At 35.3% G+C, this 16,926-nt stretch overlaps 1 protein-coding gene across 4 annotated transcripts in view; it reads left to right on the forward strand.

The window, feature by feature from the left end:
• The window catches only part of LOC136038932 (potassium voltage-gated channel protein Shaker-like), a 299,836-nt gene that overhangs the window by 183,940 nt on the left and 98,970 nt on the right, over positions 1-16,926 (forward strand). For all 4 annotated transcript variants that reach the window (XR_010620342.1, XM_065722439.1, XM_065722438.1 and 1 more), the window contains exon 2: positions 858-981. Coding sequence is in view for 3 of the 4 variants with exons in the window: in XM_065722439.1 (XP_065578511.1) it covers positions 858-981 (124 nt within the window). In the remaining variant the exon portion in view is untranslated. The remainder of the gene's footprint in view (positions 1-857; positions 982-16,926) is intronic.

Here is a 16,926-nt window from a genome sequence, read left to right on the forward strand (position 1 = left end):
GTCTTAAGTTTCTTTTCACTGGGCTTTTACATCATTACAGTAGTAAGTTTTTTTTCTTCTTCTTTTTGTATTACTAGGCATTAATCAGGATAAAATGTAAAATGTTATGTCAAAAGCGGAATCACAATTAAAGAATACTGAAAATAGGATATATTTTCATCCAAAATATATTTTCAGAATTTTTCCGGAGGAGTAGGATTAAATGAATTAGTGGATATAATTAACAGCAGCCTCTGAATGCACTAAAACTGAAAACTAACCACTATTAGAGAAAGTGTATTAGAGCACATTTCAGATTGTAACTAGATTTTAGTTCAAAAGCTCTACATTATATATATCATCAGAAATATATATATATATATATATATATATATATATATATATATATATATATATATATATATATATATATATATATATATATATATATATATATATATATATATATGCCTTGGAATGTCTTTTGTTATTATGATAGGCATATCTCCGAATTTTTTTTTCTTTTAATTATTCAGGTGGTGGGACAAAGACTTCTTCTTTTGCCTCGGCATGTGTTTTTTGTCATATCGTCGAACCTTCGTTTTGTTTTAATTGTTCAGGTGGTGGAAAAAAAACTTCTTTTTCTTCAACGATTTATGTATTTCAGGTTTTTGTTTCTTAAATTTATGGTAGGCATTGATTACCACCTTTGTCTCTTTTAATTGTACAGACATTTTAGCAATGGCCTTTAAGATTTTAGTCTTTTTCAGCACGTGTGCCGGAGTTAGTGCCAGCAAAAGTAATGCCAACAGAATTGGCAGATTTCTCAAAGTAAAATTTTCGGTTATTAACATCATCATCAGAAAATCCTTTTTCAGGTCTCTACCGAAGTTGGCTAACCAAGATGATGATGGGACAAACCCACCTGCCAATTACACAAGTGGTGGTAATTTTGAGCCTATACCCCATGATCATGAATTCTGTGAAAGAGTGGTCATAAACGTAAGAATTTGATTTTTTTTGGCCTATTAAATGGGTTCTAAGGGTTCTCCACTCTCTTCCAAGAGGGATATACCTACGAATGCCATTTGTCCATCCAAGCGTGGAACGATTCCACTACTCAGGGCGCGGTACGTGTTGAGTGCACCTTGTCAAAGTAGGTGACCCCTCGATAGATAAATCATTCGTTTCTGTTGTTAGCCAACTGTGGTGTCAAGTTAAGTGTATTCTAATTTTTGGCATGTTTTTTTTTCCTCCACTGACAAATTGAAATACTCAGCTAAATATTTTACAAAGAGCAATAGTTTAGAGTAAAGTCACCTTTAGAAATTTCATAATAATTGATATACAATTATTAGATACTTATACGCTAAGTTGTTATTAAACATTACTATCTCCAATAAAATTAGTGATTCCTAAAATGCATATCTAGAATTACGTTCGAAGCTAGCCTTCATACTTTAAATCTAGAAAATTACTGGAGAGGCTTCAATATTCTGAAATTCCGCTAAATTCTGAGGGCGTGCCTCAAAATAAAAACGAGACATCGTAGGTATTTATCTTCTTTCACACATGGCACAGAAAACTTTATTCAGTTAGTCAACAATTTGAACCCTATCAGCGGAATGGCATTTATCATGAGAATTGTGAACACCATTTGAGATGATTGTACCATTTGAACCATTTGAGAATTGTGAACACCATTTCACAATTATCATGAGAATTGTGAACACCATTTCACAATTATCATGAGAATTGTGAACACCATTTTAACCTCAGGTATCAGTGTCCAATAGTAGGCTGGGTACTCATGTATTAAAGCAACTTCACCCAAGAAGTTTGATCTCTTCTGTCTGCGTTAAACTGGTTTGTCTGTCTGCATTCAGACACACTTAGCATAGGCACAGTGAGATAAACTACTATGTAGGTATATTTTATTTAAACATTTAATATTAAGAGATGATATTTTGGTTAGGTATTTAATATAACGCATTCTGGGCGGCCTGCTTTCCATAATTCTTTGTTGTAGTTTCCACAATTTTGTTACTAAAATACTATATTGTCATCATATTTAGGTATATTTCATTAGAATTAACTTAACTTTACTTCTTGAGTGGGGTCGCTATAATATATTACAGCCTAGGCAGGCTTTTTAAGCTATACCATCTTCATATTCGATAAAACATTCAAAATATAGCCTAATGGAATCAGGGGTAATAGTAGAACGTTTTAAGGAGCATACGAAATTGGAGCCAGGACCTAAAACATAAACATCCTCCCAAAATAATTTTGACATAGGCTTCGGCATGCACGAATAATAAAAGCTCCGAAGGATTACCGTTGTTTTACTTTGCTTCGTGCATAATATTTTCAATACCTGGCATTATTACCCTGAAAAATATCTTCTTGGTAAAATTTGAATAGTGAGGGTGCCATGTAAAATTAAGTAGCTTGAAAGTACTCCAGCAGGATAAATTTTCAAAGTGTAGCTAGTTTAACCTTGTACCCAAATTATTTATTGTCAATCAGGGAGTGAAGAAATAAATCCTTTATGGTATTAAATAAAAATAAAAAAGTTTTTTTTACTGAAAGTAAGGAGTAACATTAAAACTTGAAACGAACAGAAATTATTTCGTGTATGAAAGGGGCTGTCCCCTCCTCAACGCCTCGCTCTTTACGCTAGAGTTTTTTTAGTTTTAAAAACTAGAGCTAATCTTAACATGGGGTAACCCCTCTCGTATAGGTAATAATTTCTATTCGTTCTATGTTTTAATGCTGCTCCTTACTTTCAGCTGAAAAAACTTGGTATTTTGTTTAATATCTGATCATTTTTTAAACAATACTTCGAAAACTGGCTTCCCCTCCACGGAAAGATCCTCTAAACAATTCAATCCTGTGAAAATATACCTTGGACAATTACCATTAACCTCTCCACATCTAAAATTGAGTCGGCAAAGAGAAAGTGAGAGAAATAAAAAGAATTGCTGACAAATTCTGACAAATTCCTTCAGTTTAAAATTTCTCCTGAAAAGTTCAACCCCACACCCAGAAACTTCGTTCTTCTTGTAAAATTCTTCCCTTGGAAAATCCCCCAAGCAGAAAGTTCATCCTCCTCCCCTCCGCCCAACTGAAAAATGTATGCTTACTTCCCAATAACAAATACTCTAGCCTTTGTAAACAATGGGTAAATTTCATAATTTTAGACTTTTCTCCAGGGGCTGTTGGGGTCATGTTACCTCCAAAGACATAGATATTGGACCTTTCAACTATGCTGAAGAACGTGGCTATACCAAAGTTTTGATCATGCGACTTTGGCGAAAAAGGTGTGGGGGGACTAGATGCCCTCCAACTGTTTCGGTTACCTAAAAAGAGGAATAGAACTTATAATTTCCGTTCGAATGAGCCCTTTTCAGATGTTCTACGACCATTGGTTTGATGTGGTTACCCCTGAAAAAAAACACGTATTCGGGATCTTTCCCGATTTTTAATTTTTAATTTCCAATTTTTAATAATATAAGCTTGAAAACTTTTCAGCAGGGTTCTCTGCCGCTCTAAATCTGGGTGTGTTTTTCATGAAGATGCATTGACTTTTAATGGATGTCTCCCCCCTTTTTCAAAAATAAGGCAAATTTTCTCAGGTCTGTAGCCTTTCATGGGTAAAACTAAACTTAGTGAGTCTTACATATTTGGAATCAGCATAAGAAACTGATTCATTCTATAAACCGATTTATTTCAAAATTATGTTTTTTAAAGTTTCGGTAACCTTTGATCCGCGTTACTCCTTACTTACAGTTCCTTACTACGAACTGTTTGATAATTGTTGCATGTTGATAGATTTGATGTCGCTCCTTACTTTTAATTGAAAACAAATTCGTTATTTTTTATTTATGCAGCACAATAGTGCACATATGCAGCATATATGCACATATGCACAGTGCACATATGCACATATACACATATGCAGCACAATAGGCAGCACACTAGTGCTGCCTATTGCTTAATCATAGGCAGCACAATAAATGCCTATTGCTAATCATAGGCAGCACAATAGTGCTACGTAAGAAAAGCACAATGTATGCACAATGTGTGATTAATTCTCTATTATTATTTTTCATTAAGGCACTTAGTAAGGGAAGGAGTTGTCGTAAAAACTTGTGGAAACTTTAGAAGGAACCCATTTGATTGGAAATTGAAACTTCCAACGCCTTTTTGAGAGTCAAAAGCAATAAAAGGGTAAACGGCCCCTCCCACTCTCATTAATACACCAAACGCAACCAATTTAAGCTTTGAGATAATCTTTTTGTTCAGCCTAGTTGAAAGGTCAAGTGGCCATGTCTCTGGGGATGTCACTTGCCCTGAGCCCTTGGGGTAAGGGCTGTAAGTTATAGCCATTTGATACGAAAACAAGACACGTTATGTGCATACGGGTTGTCTAATTCAGGAATGAGTGAGTATATTACTTTGGAACTTTCAAGAAATGACGAGATGGATGATCAACTGACCAAAAAGGCAATATTTGCATACTTCTATTACTACTACTACAATTTCTACTACCACTACTGGAACTGCTGCTACTTCTACCACTACCCTTACTGCTACTACTACCACTGCTACCACTAGAACTACTGCACCTGCTGCGAATACTACCAAAGTTGAAGATATTAAAGTGACAATTTGAAAAAAAATGTTGACCGGATAGTTTAACTAAATACAAACATACTATGTGCATACAGATTGCAAAAGTGCGTACATCAAGCTCAAGTTTCCAAGGAGTCAGAAGGAGGATGTTCGAGTGACCAAAAGGCAACATGTGTACAGTACTAGTGCTATTATTATTGATTTTTCTAATGTTGCTACTGCTGCTAGTGTAGTAGTTACTGCTATTACTACTGCTAATGACGGCTGGTCGAATTGGATGATCTTTGGCAATCTGTCATCCTTGATCAGCAGAAAGCGACTACTGCTATGGCTAAGAGTATTAAGATGTAAATTAAAGAAAATTTTGAGGGAGAAGATGAGCTAAATTAAGACAAATTAGGAACAAACAGGTTCGTCCAAACAGGACGATCAGATACGACGCTATAGCGTTGCCTATAGTAAAGGTCATACGGCTCCAATGTTTTATTATTTATTTTTTTCCAGAGGCACTTCATATGGAAGGGGTCGTCGTATAAACTTCAAAGAGGAGACATTCAATTTGAAACCGAGAGTTCTAGTACCCTTTTTAAGAGGCAAAAGTGATCGGAGAGAAAACAGCGAAAATCGGAGGAGGTCGAGCCAACCCTCCCCCTCCCCACGCCCTTTTATCTCCAAATATATCCAATAAAAATTTGAGGTTACAATTTTCTTAAAAATAGTTCAAAGATCATATAACAAAAATTCCAGGGTCGACACAACCCCCACAGGACCCGGGGGCATTGCAAGTTATGCCCTGGAGGCAAATATGGTTCTTTTAGAAGTAACACTCGTGTAAACTTCAGGAAGGGTTCGTATGATTGGAAATTAAAAGTTCTTGTTCAGTTTTTTAGAGTCAAAAGAGATCGGAGGGCAACTAGCCCACCCTCGCTCTTTTTCTGCAAATGCATCAGATAAAGATTTTGAGATAGCTATTTTGTTAAAAATACTTCTAAAGTCAGATAACAATAACTCCAGTGTCTACACACCCCCTCAAAGCCTGGGGCTGGCGCTGTCAGCTATGCCCTAGGGGCATATATGGTTCTTATGAAACGGATGCTCGTACAAAGTTCAGAGAGACCTCCTTTCTTTGGAAAGAGAAAGTTCCAGTTCATATTTTAAGAGTCAAAAGAGATCAGAGGGCAACTAGCCCCCCTTCTGCGCCACGCCCGTTTTCCCCAAATACATCAGATAAAAATTTTGAGATAGCCATTTCGTTAAAAACAGTTAGATAGTTAGACAACAATACACTGGTGTCGACACAGCCCCCCTGGGTCCGGGGGTAGTTGTTGTAAGCTATGCCCTGGAACAAATATGGTTCTTATGGTAGGGATGCTCGTATAAACCTCAGAGAGGGCTCATTCGATTGGAAATTAAAAGTTCTAATTCACTTTTTAAGAGTAAAAAAAATCCGAGGGCAAGTAGCCCCCCAACATTTTTTCTCCAAATCCATCCGTTAAAACTTTTGAAATAGCCTTTTTTAAAAAAAAACAGCTCAAGCATCATATGACAAAAACTTTGTCATCTGATGTAGATACAAACCCCTAGGGCCCCAGGAGGTGTTATGAGTTATGCTCTGCGTGCATATATGATTCTGTTTGAAGGGATGCTTGTATAAACTTCAGAGAGGGCACATTTTATTGGATGTTGAAAGTTCTAGTTCACTTTTTAAGAGTCAAAAGTGATCGGAGGGTAGTTAGCCTCTCCGACGCACTTTTTCCCCAAATGTATCAGATTAAAATTTTGAGATAGCCCTTTTGTTAAAAATAGTTCAAAGGTCAGATAAAAAAATTACCGTTGTCAACATAACCACCAAGAACCCAGGGGAGGCCATTGTAAGTTATGCCCTGGGAACAAATATGGTTCTTATGGAAGGCATGCTCCTATAAACTTCAGAGTGGGCCCATTTCATCGGAGATCGAAATTTCTAGTTCGCGTTTTAAGAGTCAAAAGTGGTAAAAGGTCAGATAACAAAAACTCTGATGTCGACACAATCCCCAGGGCCTGGGGCACAGGTGTTGTAAGTTGTGCCCTGGGGGCACAAATAATTTCTGAGACCACACTGGCTAATCATGATAAAACATAATACCCTTTCGCTGTTACTTAGAAAAGGTTATCTTATTTTAGTTTTTTGATCTGTCTTAATGTTTGTTTTTTTATATTTTTATCAGTTTTATTCTATACTGAGGACAGGCAGTCTTGACCGAAATATTTGCATAATTTTTCAATTTTATCACTGGCTGCTTATTGTCCTCGTTTTCTTCCTTTCTACGCGATTCTATGTTTTGGCCTAAGGGCACATATGGTTCTTATGGAAGAGGTGCTCGTATAAACTTCAGAGAGGTCTCATTGGATTGGAAATTAAAAAGTCTATTTCATTTTTAAAAGTCAAGAGAGATCCGAGGGCAACTAGTCCCCCCTCCTACGCCCCTTTTCCCCAAACTTATTCGATAGCCATTTTTTTTATAAATAGTTCAAAGGTCAGATAACCAAAACTCTGGTTTTGATCGACACAACCCCCCAGGACCCGAGGGCATGCATTGTAAGTTTTAACCTGTGGACATATACGGTTATTATGGAAGGGAAACTTAAGAGAGTGCTCATTTATTTGGAAAGTGAAAGTTGTAGTTCTTTTTTAAGAGTCAAAAGAGATGGGAGGGCAATTATACCCCTCCCCCCACACAACGTTTTTACCCAAATGCATCAGATAAAAATTTTGGGATACCCATTTTGTTAAAAATAGTTAAAAGACCAGATAACAAAACTGTGGTGTCGGCAAAACCCCTGCTGTTGCTTATCTTACGACTGCTACGGCTACTACTTTTAATGAAATTAAGGAAATTAAGGTGGAATTTTCGGGGAATATTTAAGGTACTCTGTGCATATTGCTAATAATACTACTGCTGTTACTTCTGCTACAATTACTGTTATTTTTACGACCACTACTACTGAGGTTAAGCGTTGGAAAATGAAACTTTTAAGGAATGTTTAGGGGGATATTGTACTAAATAAAAACATAAACTGTACAAGCTGGTTGTCATAAGGGCGTATCAGTAGTATCGTAAGCTTGGTCTAGGGTATTGTTGAAAGATTTTCTCCAACATATAAATAGTAAGCCAATCTAAGGGTTCTTATAGAAAAGAAAACTACAAGATTTAATGTATTCTTTTCTTTTCTCATGAAAAAAACTGTGTCAAAAAAACGAAAAGAAATTAATTTAATAAACGTTTTCCACAAAATAATTTTTCAAAAAAAAGCAAAGAGCTAGAGTAAGCTAAAAATGAGCAGAAATAAAGTCAAATAATTTCCCGAGCGTAAAACTACCACAAATCATCATCCATAAATAAATGAAGACAAAAACAAACAGAAATTATAATGAACACTCGAGTTAAACTTAAAACAAGCAAAAACTAAGATGAGTAGGGCTGATGCCCCCCACCCCACGCCGTCTGACGACCAGAATATAATTTACACTTTAGATGCCAGTGCAAATTATTTGAACGTAATCTGGTCTTCAGAAGCCATGGGTGGGGGGGCGTCAGCTGTACTCACCTTAGTTTTGGACTTCTTTTGAGTTTGACTCGGCTGCATGTTATATTTTTTGTTTGTTTTGGTCTTCATTTATTTCTTGATGGTGATTTGTGGCAGTTTTACACTCGGAAAAATATTTGACTTTATTTCTGCCCATTTTTAGTCTACTCTAGCTTTTTACTTTTCTTTGAAAAACTTATTATTTTAGAAAAAAGTTTTTAAAATTAATATCTATAGAAAATAAAATAAGGAGCAACACATTATTCATAAAGAACAAAAATATTAAACAATATGTACGTCCGCACGAAGATCAGACCATGTGTTACATTTGAAAAAATGCTGCAACTTACAAATGTTTACATCTGAGGCCTGGTGGCCCTGCGTCAATCGATTGCCGGCTTTTCCTGTCAGAAACACAAAGGCTATTGCACAAGATCTTGAAGGCTAGTAATGCCCTGATTAGATTCTAGCATAAGCATTTTAAGACCATTCGCAGAACTGTTATATGCATTATACTTTTCCCTTCGGAAAAAAACTAAAACCCATCTATTTGCAAGAAGGCTGACATTAGAAAATCGCTACACAAAATTTTTCGACATATAAAGATCGCAATGGAATTTCCTAATTTAGTGCAATATGTTATATCGGAACCGCAGAATATTATTTAAAGTTTCAGCCTTCAGTTTCAAAGGATTTCTTGCCTTAAGCGCAAACATATGAACAATTATTCAGCACAGCGGTCAACAATAAATCATCTGCTTTTCCTCCTTCTACTGTAAAGTTAGTTTAGGAACTTTTAGTTCTTCTACGAATGTAAGTTAAGGGTGAACCAATTCATCGAGCTAATGAAAATAATCCGAAATCTGACTGGTTCTCCCGTATGGGATTCCAAGCTTTTTCTTTTATCATAGCATTTATTACGGGCAAACGCTCCTTTCTCTGTGCTGTCCCTCTCCAATCTCTATGATAGAAAAGCATCATTGCTATTCACACCGCATTCCAGGTCCCTAAAATCTAGTGTTGTTTGAGAAAAAGAAATCGAAGCAACAAGTTGTTGCAGTTTTTTATGAAGAAAGGCGTTCAAATAAGAAAACTTTTATCAATAGCAGGGAGGTTTACGATTTGTTTTTTATTTATTTTGCTCATGTACTTTTTCAAATGTAATGCGAAGATCTAGAGTGCTGGAGGTTTTTCATTTTTCCTGTTGAAGTTGGGTTGTATATGTTGGCTTGTATGCATTGAGTGATTTCTGATGTCTGTATTTTTGGATGACCTTTGCCAAGTTGCGCGTGTATTGAGGTCGTTTTTCTTTGTATTGAGGTTGCTTTTATTTGTATTGAGGTTGCTTTCTTTGTGTTTAGTTACACAGGAGGGGTTAGTACGTGTGCTAAGTTGTACGATGATTGCTTATTAAAGTTGAGAAATCTATTATCCTTGTAAATACGTTCTGAGACCATACTGGCTATGTATGACGTATGAAAACAAGAAAGGAAATAATAAATGAAAAGACAAAAATCAAATAGGTAAAAAACGAGGATTTTGTGAGCCAGTAGCAAAATATGAAAAACCGGCAAATATTTTGACAAGGACCTCCGCCAAGTCGTCCTCAGTGCTAAAAAAAATAAGAAAGTGGAGAAAGAAAAAAAAACAAAGAAGAAACAACAACAAAATCTAAACTTCTTAAGTGAACTGCACGAGAGGAAAAAAGACACTGAATCAAACAACAAAAACCAACTTGAAATCAATGAAAGAGAAGTTACCAATTAGATTGAATAAGTATCCTTTGCCTTGCAACAGATCTCGTCTGTCTACAATTTCGGTTTTCATTAGATATGTGGACAGGTTGTCTTAAATTAGACTGGGTGAAAATATTCATAGAGTCTTTTAATATTAAATTGTTATGAACTGGGCCTAAGGAGATATCTCAGGCAAATTTCTATTTATATGGATTTTTTATCTCAATTGCCTCTTTAAAAGATTGCGGTAGGCCATTTACGGTAGATATTAAAGTTGACTCTTCAAAAGAACTAAATGGTCAGGATTTTCGTATATATGCTAGGCCAGAGCTGAATCAAAGTTGTCACTTTATTCTCAATCGTTCAGGGGAACGATTGCATGAACACAAAATTTCGATAGGTAAGTCCCTGAGATTTGAAAATAAAAATGACAACTTTGATTCAGCTCTGGCCCAGCATATATTCGAAAATCGTGACCATTTAGTTCTTTTTGAAGAGTCAGCTTTAACATCTACCGTAAATGACCTACCGCAATCTTTTAAAGAGACAATTGAGATAAAAAAACAACATATAAATAGAAATTTGGCTATAAAAAGAGACACGGGAGATATTTCCTTAAGCCCAATTTATAACAATTTAATATTAAAACACTCTATGAATTTTCTCCCTGTCTAATTTAAGACAACCTGTCCGCATATGAAACAGTTCGTGGTAATGAACTGTAGTAAGGAGCGACCCGGCTCAATAGTAAAAGAAAGTCTAAAAATCGGAATTTTGATGCTAAAAGATACATCAAAAGAATCAGATTTTCATACTGATTTTAAATACATTAAATAAAAAAAAACTAGTTTTTTTAACTGAAAGCAAGGAGCGACATTAAAACTTAAAACGAACAGAAATTACTCCGTATATGAAATGGGTTGTCCCCTCCGCAATCCCTCGCTCTTTACGCTAAAGCTTTTAATTGTTTCAAAAAGTAGAATTGTGCCAAAGAGTCTAACTTTAGCGTAAAGAGCAAGGGATTGCGGAGACATTTTATTCAGCATAGTCAAAAACCATAATAACAATGTCTTTGGGGATGACTTACTCCCCCACAGTCCTTGGGGGAGGGGCTGCAAGTTACAAACTTTGACCAGTGTTTGCATACAGTAATGGTTATTGGGAAATGTACAGACGTTTTCAGGGGGATTCTTTTGGTTTGAAGGGTTGGGATGAGGAGAGGGGGCTATGTGGGAGTATCTTTCCTTGGAGGAATATGTCATGGGGGAAGAGAAACTCAATGAAAAGGGCGCAGGATTTTCTAGCATTACTATAAAAAAAAATGAAAAAATAAACATGAAAAAGTTTTTTCAATTGAAAGTAAGGAGTAACATTAAAACTTAAAACGAACAGAGATTATTAAGCATATGAGGGGTTCTAAAAATACTTTAGCATAAAGAGCGAGGTACTTAGAAGGAGATAAATACATCGCTCTTTATGCTAAGGTATTTTTAGTAATTTCAACTACTTATTCTACGGCCTTTCTGATTCAGGGGTCATCCTTAAAGAACTGGGACAAAACTTAAGATTTAGTATAAAGAGCGAGGTATTAACGAGGGGACGAACCCCCTCATATACATAATAAAAATATAAGAATATAAAAGCTTTTTACGTAAGTTAATTCTTAAGTAACGTATATTTTTTACTAATAAAAACGTTCGTAAAAATTAAAAGTTCTAGTTGCCTTTTTAAGTAACCAAAAATTGGAGGGCAACTACGCCTCCTTCCCCACTCCTTATTGCTCAAAATAGTCTGATCAAAATTAAGAGAAAGCCATTTAGCCAAAAAGAGAATTATTATGCAAATTTCATTTTAATAATTTAGGCGCGGTGAGCCAAAATCAAACATGCATTCAAAAGCGTTCAGAAATTGAATAAAAAAAACTAGTTTTTTTAACTGAAAGTAAGGAGCGACATTAAAACTTAAAACGAACAGAAACTACTCCGTATGTGAAATGGGTTTTCCCCTCCGCAATCCCTCGCTCTTTACGCTAAAGGTTGACTCTTTGCCACAATTCAAAACTTTAGCGTAAAGAGCGAGGGATTGCGGAGGGGAAAACCCATTTCACATACGGAGTAATTTCTGTTTTGTTTTAATGTCGCTTCGTTTTGTTTTAATGTCGCTCCTTACTTTCAGTTAAAAAAAACCTAGTTTTTTTATTTAATCTAATGAAAACCGAAATTGTAGACAGGCAAAATCTGTTGCAAGGCAAAGGATACTTATTCAACCTAATTGGAAACTTCTCTTTCATTGATTTCAAGTTGGTTTTAGTTGTTTGATTCAGTGTCTTTTTTCCTCTCGTACAGTTCACTTAAGAAGGTTAGATTTTGTTGTTGTTTCTTCTTTTTTTCTTTCTCCTCTTTCTTATTTTTTTTTAGCACTGAGGACGACTTGGCGGAGGTCCTTGTCGAAATATTTGCTTGTTTTTCATATTTTGCTACTGGCTCAGAAAATCCTCGTTTTTTTACCTATTTGATTTTTGTCTTTTCATTTATTATTTCCTTTTTTGTTTTCATACGCTATTACCCTTGGGCTTTTTTACCACTCAATAATAATATCTAATGATGAAAGTTCGCTTTCGTCACTTTCATTATTCCTAGAAATTTTGGCCTAATTTTAACCACAATTTATGTTAGCTTTTGGATTATCATAGAAATCACTTTAATGTGGAAACATTTATTTTTGCTGTAGTAAAATTTTTGCTCTGTAAATGTTGTGGCACAGTTTAAAACATAGTTTAAATAGCACAAGGTAAAAGTAAGAAAAAAAGTACATATAAAAGAAGTCCCAAGATTAAAAAAAAAAAAAAAAAGAATTGTGCTGCATTAAAGCAAGGGGCAGAATTCAAATTAAGATAAGTGGTATTTCTCCTAAACATAAGAAGATCTACTACCAGCATTTAACTCCTGTTCTTTGTGTTTAAGCCAAGGGTCTTCTATTTTCAAAGCCTCGGAAATATATTCAGGCTCATTTAGGAGTATTTATATTAAACAGTATATTTTTTTTAGTTAAAACATTTGAAAGGTAACAGGTAAATAAAGCACATGTAATTCCCCGCCGGCAATGTTTTTGCATTCCAATCACAGCTTAGATACCAATATACAGTTATGAAAACTCGATTTATTTTTGAGACACGGTGCGTGGTAGCGATGCTAGCGACTGGAGACAGGAAACTGGTATTGGTATCTAATTGGTAACAGGAAACTGGTATTGGTATCCAAGCTGTGTATGCAACAAAACAAAATTGCGTTTTCACCTATGGTGTTGTAGTACGATCTACGCGTCGGAGCGCGGGCTTGGAGGAGGCTCCAAAGTTTAGAGCTCTGTACCAAAAGCTTCTCACGGGCAAGATAGGAGTTTTCGTAACTGTATTGGTATCTAAGCTGTGATTCCAATGTCTTCAGTAAAATGCAAATGATGCTTCAATGCAAAAATAAGAGGTATTTAAGGGGAAGAAAACCCTCTACTATTAAGGGTAGTTTCCATACAAACTGCGCATTAATGTACTTCTAATGATTTGTGGGGTTGAGGGTTCTATGGAGTATCTTCGTTTTGGATTAATGTCCCCATTGTACCTTTCACTAAACTTTTATTGTATATTTAAAATTTCCGCAACAAAGAGGAGCTAAACCCCATATGCCCACTCCTAATCGTAAGAAAAGTCGACAAAAATTAAGCTAGGAGTGTTCACCCTTAATCTCCACCAGGTTGATCTAAAGAAACTATAGAAAACCTGGAAACCAAAATGCAGTTTTGAGGCTTTGACTACCCCCTCCCTCCACACTATGATCATCTACCACTACCCGGTGATCAGCTCAAGTGTAGTTAAATAATACGGTACATACATGAATAAAGTTTAAAATTCAGTTAAGAGCTGAAAAGTTGCTTTCAAATTATGATTTTAGGAACGGAATGTGTACCACAGTGGGCGTAAGACTTAATAGGCTGGGAGGTTTTTAGCAGAGATTTTAGATAATTTTTAACTAATTAACTATTTCAACATTTTTAATCCAATTGGCCTGTGTGTCTCTTTAGTTTGAAATTGCTGGAGTTCAAATCTAATCAGCGTGTTATTAGTTCTTTCTCTCACTTACATGTTTGCTGGGTAAGGGCAAAATTTCGTCTCGCGGCCCAAAATGACAGAAAATACCTCTAACATAAAAAAGCTTATTTGAGTAAGCCTTGTTTTGGTATTCTGTATCAACTGCTCCCATCTCCTATGAATAGACTTAGCTTTAAAACGTGTCTGAGAAGCGAGTGTGGTTCAAAATTTCAAAAGACTAGATTTTCTAGTTTGGCGATTTTCAAAGTATTGGGGGGCTCTCGGATAATCTAGCATTCCAATTAATCAAGAATAACGGTATAGATGTATCTGACAATCGTAACCTTACTTCAGTCGCCTCCCACAATTCTTTTTAAATTTCAACTTATAAAGATTACATTTAGTTTAACTACTTACAAAATTTCCCCAACACAAACGGAGGTGCTGCCTCCTGCACCTATTTTTGACACTTAATCCAAATAGAGTAGCTGAAATGGGGGCATTATCCCAGACTCAATTCACCATTGCTGAGTTATCCCCAGCAGCTTCTTAAAGTAACTGAGTGACATCTCATAGAAGTTTTAAGAACTTAGATTTTAAATTGAGCGATATGAGGCTTTGGAGACAACCTCTCAATACTATCACACCACATTTGTACTACTATAATACATATATAATGATTTTCTAATTAATAAAAGAAAAGCATACAAACTATTATCTGTGTTTTTCCCTTAATTTCTACGTAATTATATATAATGAGAAGAGAAATCACCAGAGCAACAGTACCAACAAATAAAAAAAAAAAAGACAGAAGGAGAAAAGGAAGACTGTTTTCCTACATTAGTGATTAATATAGATCAGCACTTGAATGAGGCCTTAACCCTACTCATCCATACAATCACATAGGTCAAACAGCATAGCCATACACAATCAACCATAAAGAATAATCCATGGACAGGCAGTCGTGTCGTCAGTAAGTATAAGTCGTCATTTACCAAATAAAAGGTGAGAAATTAATATTTTGATATTTTTAAACTATTTCCTTAGAGCGTTCACTATCTAGAATTTCAACCATTATAGGGCCTATATTTATTTATTTATTTTTTTTTGTACAAAAAACAGAACACTGCTACGGCACAATCTCTTCAGCTGCCGAGAAAGGAACAATACACCTTCGTCTGAATGAGCCATCTATATTTTCCATATGACTTTTACTTAGGTTCAACCGAAAAAAAAATCGATTAAAGACTTCAAGTCTTGGGATTGTCTTGTGCACCTCATGCACACAAGGCAATGCACCTCATGTCATGCCGTTTCCTATCTTTATGGCATTTAAAATGTTTTTCTAACCCAAAGTACACGTATAAAGAGAATCGGAAATCTTATCGATTTGAAGGAATTCTTGAACCAAGCTGCCATCTTTCAAGTCCACGTAACTTATCGATCTGACTTTCTCTCTTTCCAAGATTGGATGCTGCATTGAAAGTTGTTAATTCTTTCTCTCCAGTGGACTTTAAAACGCTGCAATTTATTCATGGAAATATACTGAACTGATTTTCAGTTTAATACGGGGTGTTGTCAAAGCATAAAAGGCGTCAAAATAAAATTTCCAATTAAAACTATTTTTAGAAGTTGACATTCTACATAAACTTTTGTACCATCATACTAAAAACTAAACTTTGCAAAAACATTAATAGATGGAGGCTACTATCCGTCAGAAATTGCTTGGCCGTGTTCCCCCAAAACTAAAGAAAGGATATAGTTTTTTGTAGACTAACTATATATTTTTTTTTTACTTCCAAGCCAGTGATTTTTTTTTCAAATTAGCCTCCTCCCATGATTTACAGCTTTCTATGCACATAAAGTTTAAAAATCACTCTTTTTCTGATAATAAGCTATTGTACCTATGAGAATCAGCAGTCGTTGAGAGTCTTTTGTTGAGAGTGTTGAAAGTATGTTGTCTTATGTTGTTGAGTCTTATCTATTTTTTGGCATGTGTTAGGTGGTTTTTGTTTAACTTGCGTCCAGGCTGACAAATGGACGTAAATTGAAGTATTTTGAAATTTCAGGTATCGAAAGGTCTTTCTCCGGGTTGGAAAATGGAATTAGAAATTCTTCAAGAATATGTAAAATATTGGATAAAATAACCAAAACTTCATCGGGATATATGGAATTTCTTTTTCTTTTACCATTTAATCACACCAAAAATATACCAGCAGTTCTTATTACTCCAAGCCTTCGTAGGCTGACCCATTGAAAAAATCTCACTCTATCTTCCCTTATTTGATAGTTATGATTTCACTATTCCGAACGGAATTTCCAATGACTCTTAGTCATTTCTAATAATATTTTACTAATCTAAACTGGATTGTCTAGTCCCTTTTTTGTCCTCTTAAGGAAAGGGAGCCCCATTATTTGCTCTCTTGTTCATACTGAGGAAAAATAATGTCAGGATACGGTTTTTCTTCAATTTTATGGAAATAACAAATTCACTAACACCTTTTATGAAACAAATAGGCCTACTGAGTTGAATAGACCTTCTTTTTTAAAAGGAGTGACGTTTTATATCACGTCACTAGGCCTTATGTTCGAAGTACGAAGGACATCCAAATAAAAGCAACTTTCTCCTGCCCCCAGCTTAGGTCTATTCATGCCTTGAAAAAATAATTTTCTAAGGTTTTCCCTTTGGATGTTTCAATACTATTAAATTTTATGGCATTAGTCAGCAAACCAGTAATTAGGTAAATTTGACTACGCTTTTCGACTGTGGAAATTCAAACATTATCAATCTTCTAGACTAAACTTTCCAATTGTTTTGGTTCCCAGAGACAACTAAACTTAAAATAAAATACACCATCTTAAGTGATTTAGCGATATATATTTTCTGCTCATTTTTGCAAAATTCTTCTTCCAGGTTTCCTTTCT

This window comes from Artemia franciscana, chromosome 18 (genome assembly GCF_032884065.1).
Source record: "Artemia franciscana chromosome 18, ASM3288406v1, whole genome shotgun sequence".
In the NCBI taxonomy this organism is placed as follows: Eukaryota; Metazoa; Arthropoda; class Branchiopoda; order Anostraca; family Artemiidae; genus Artemia; species Artemia franciscana.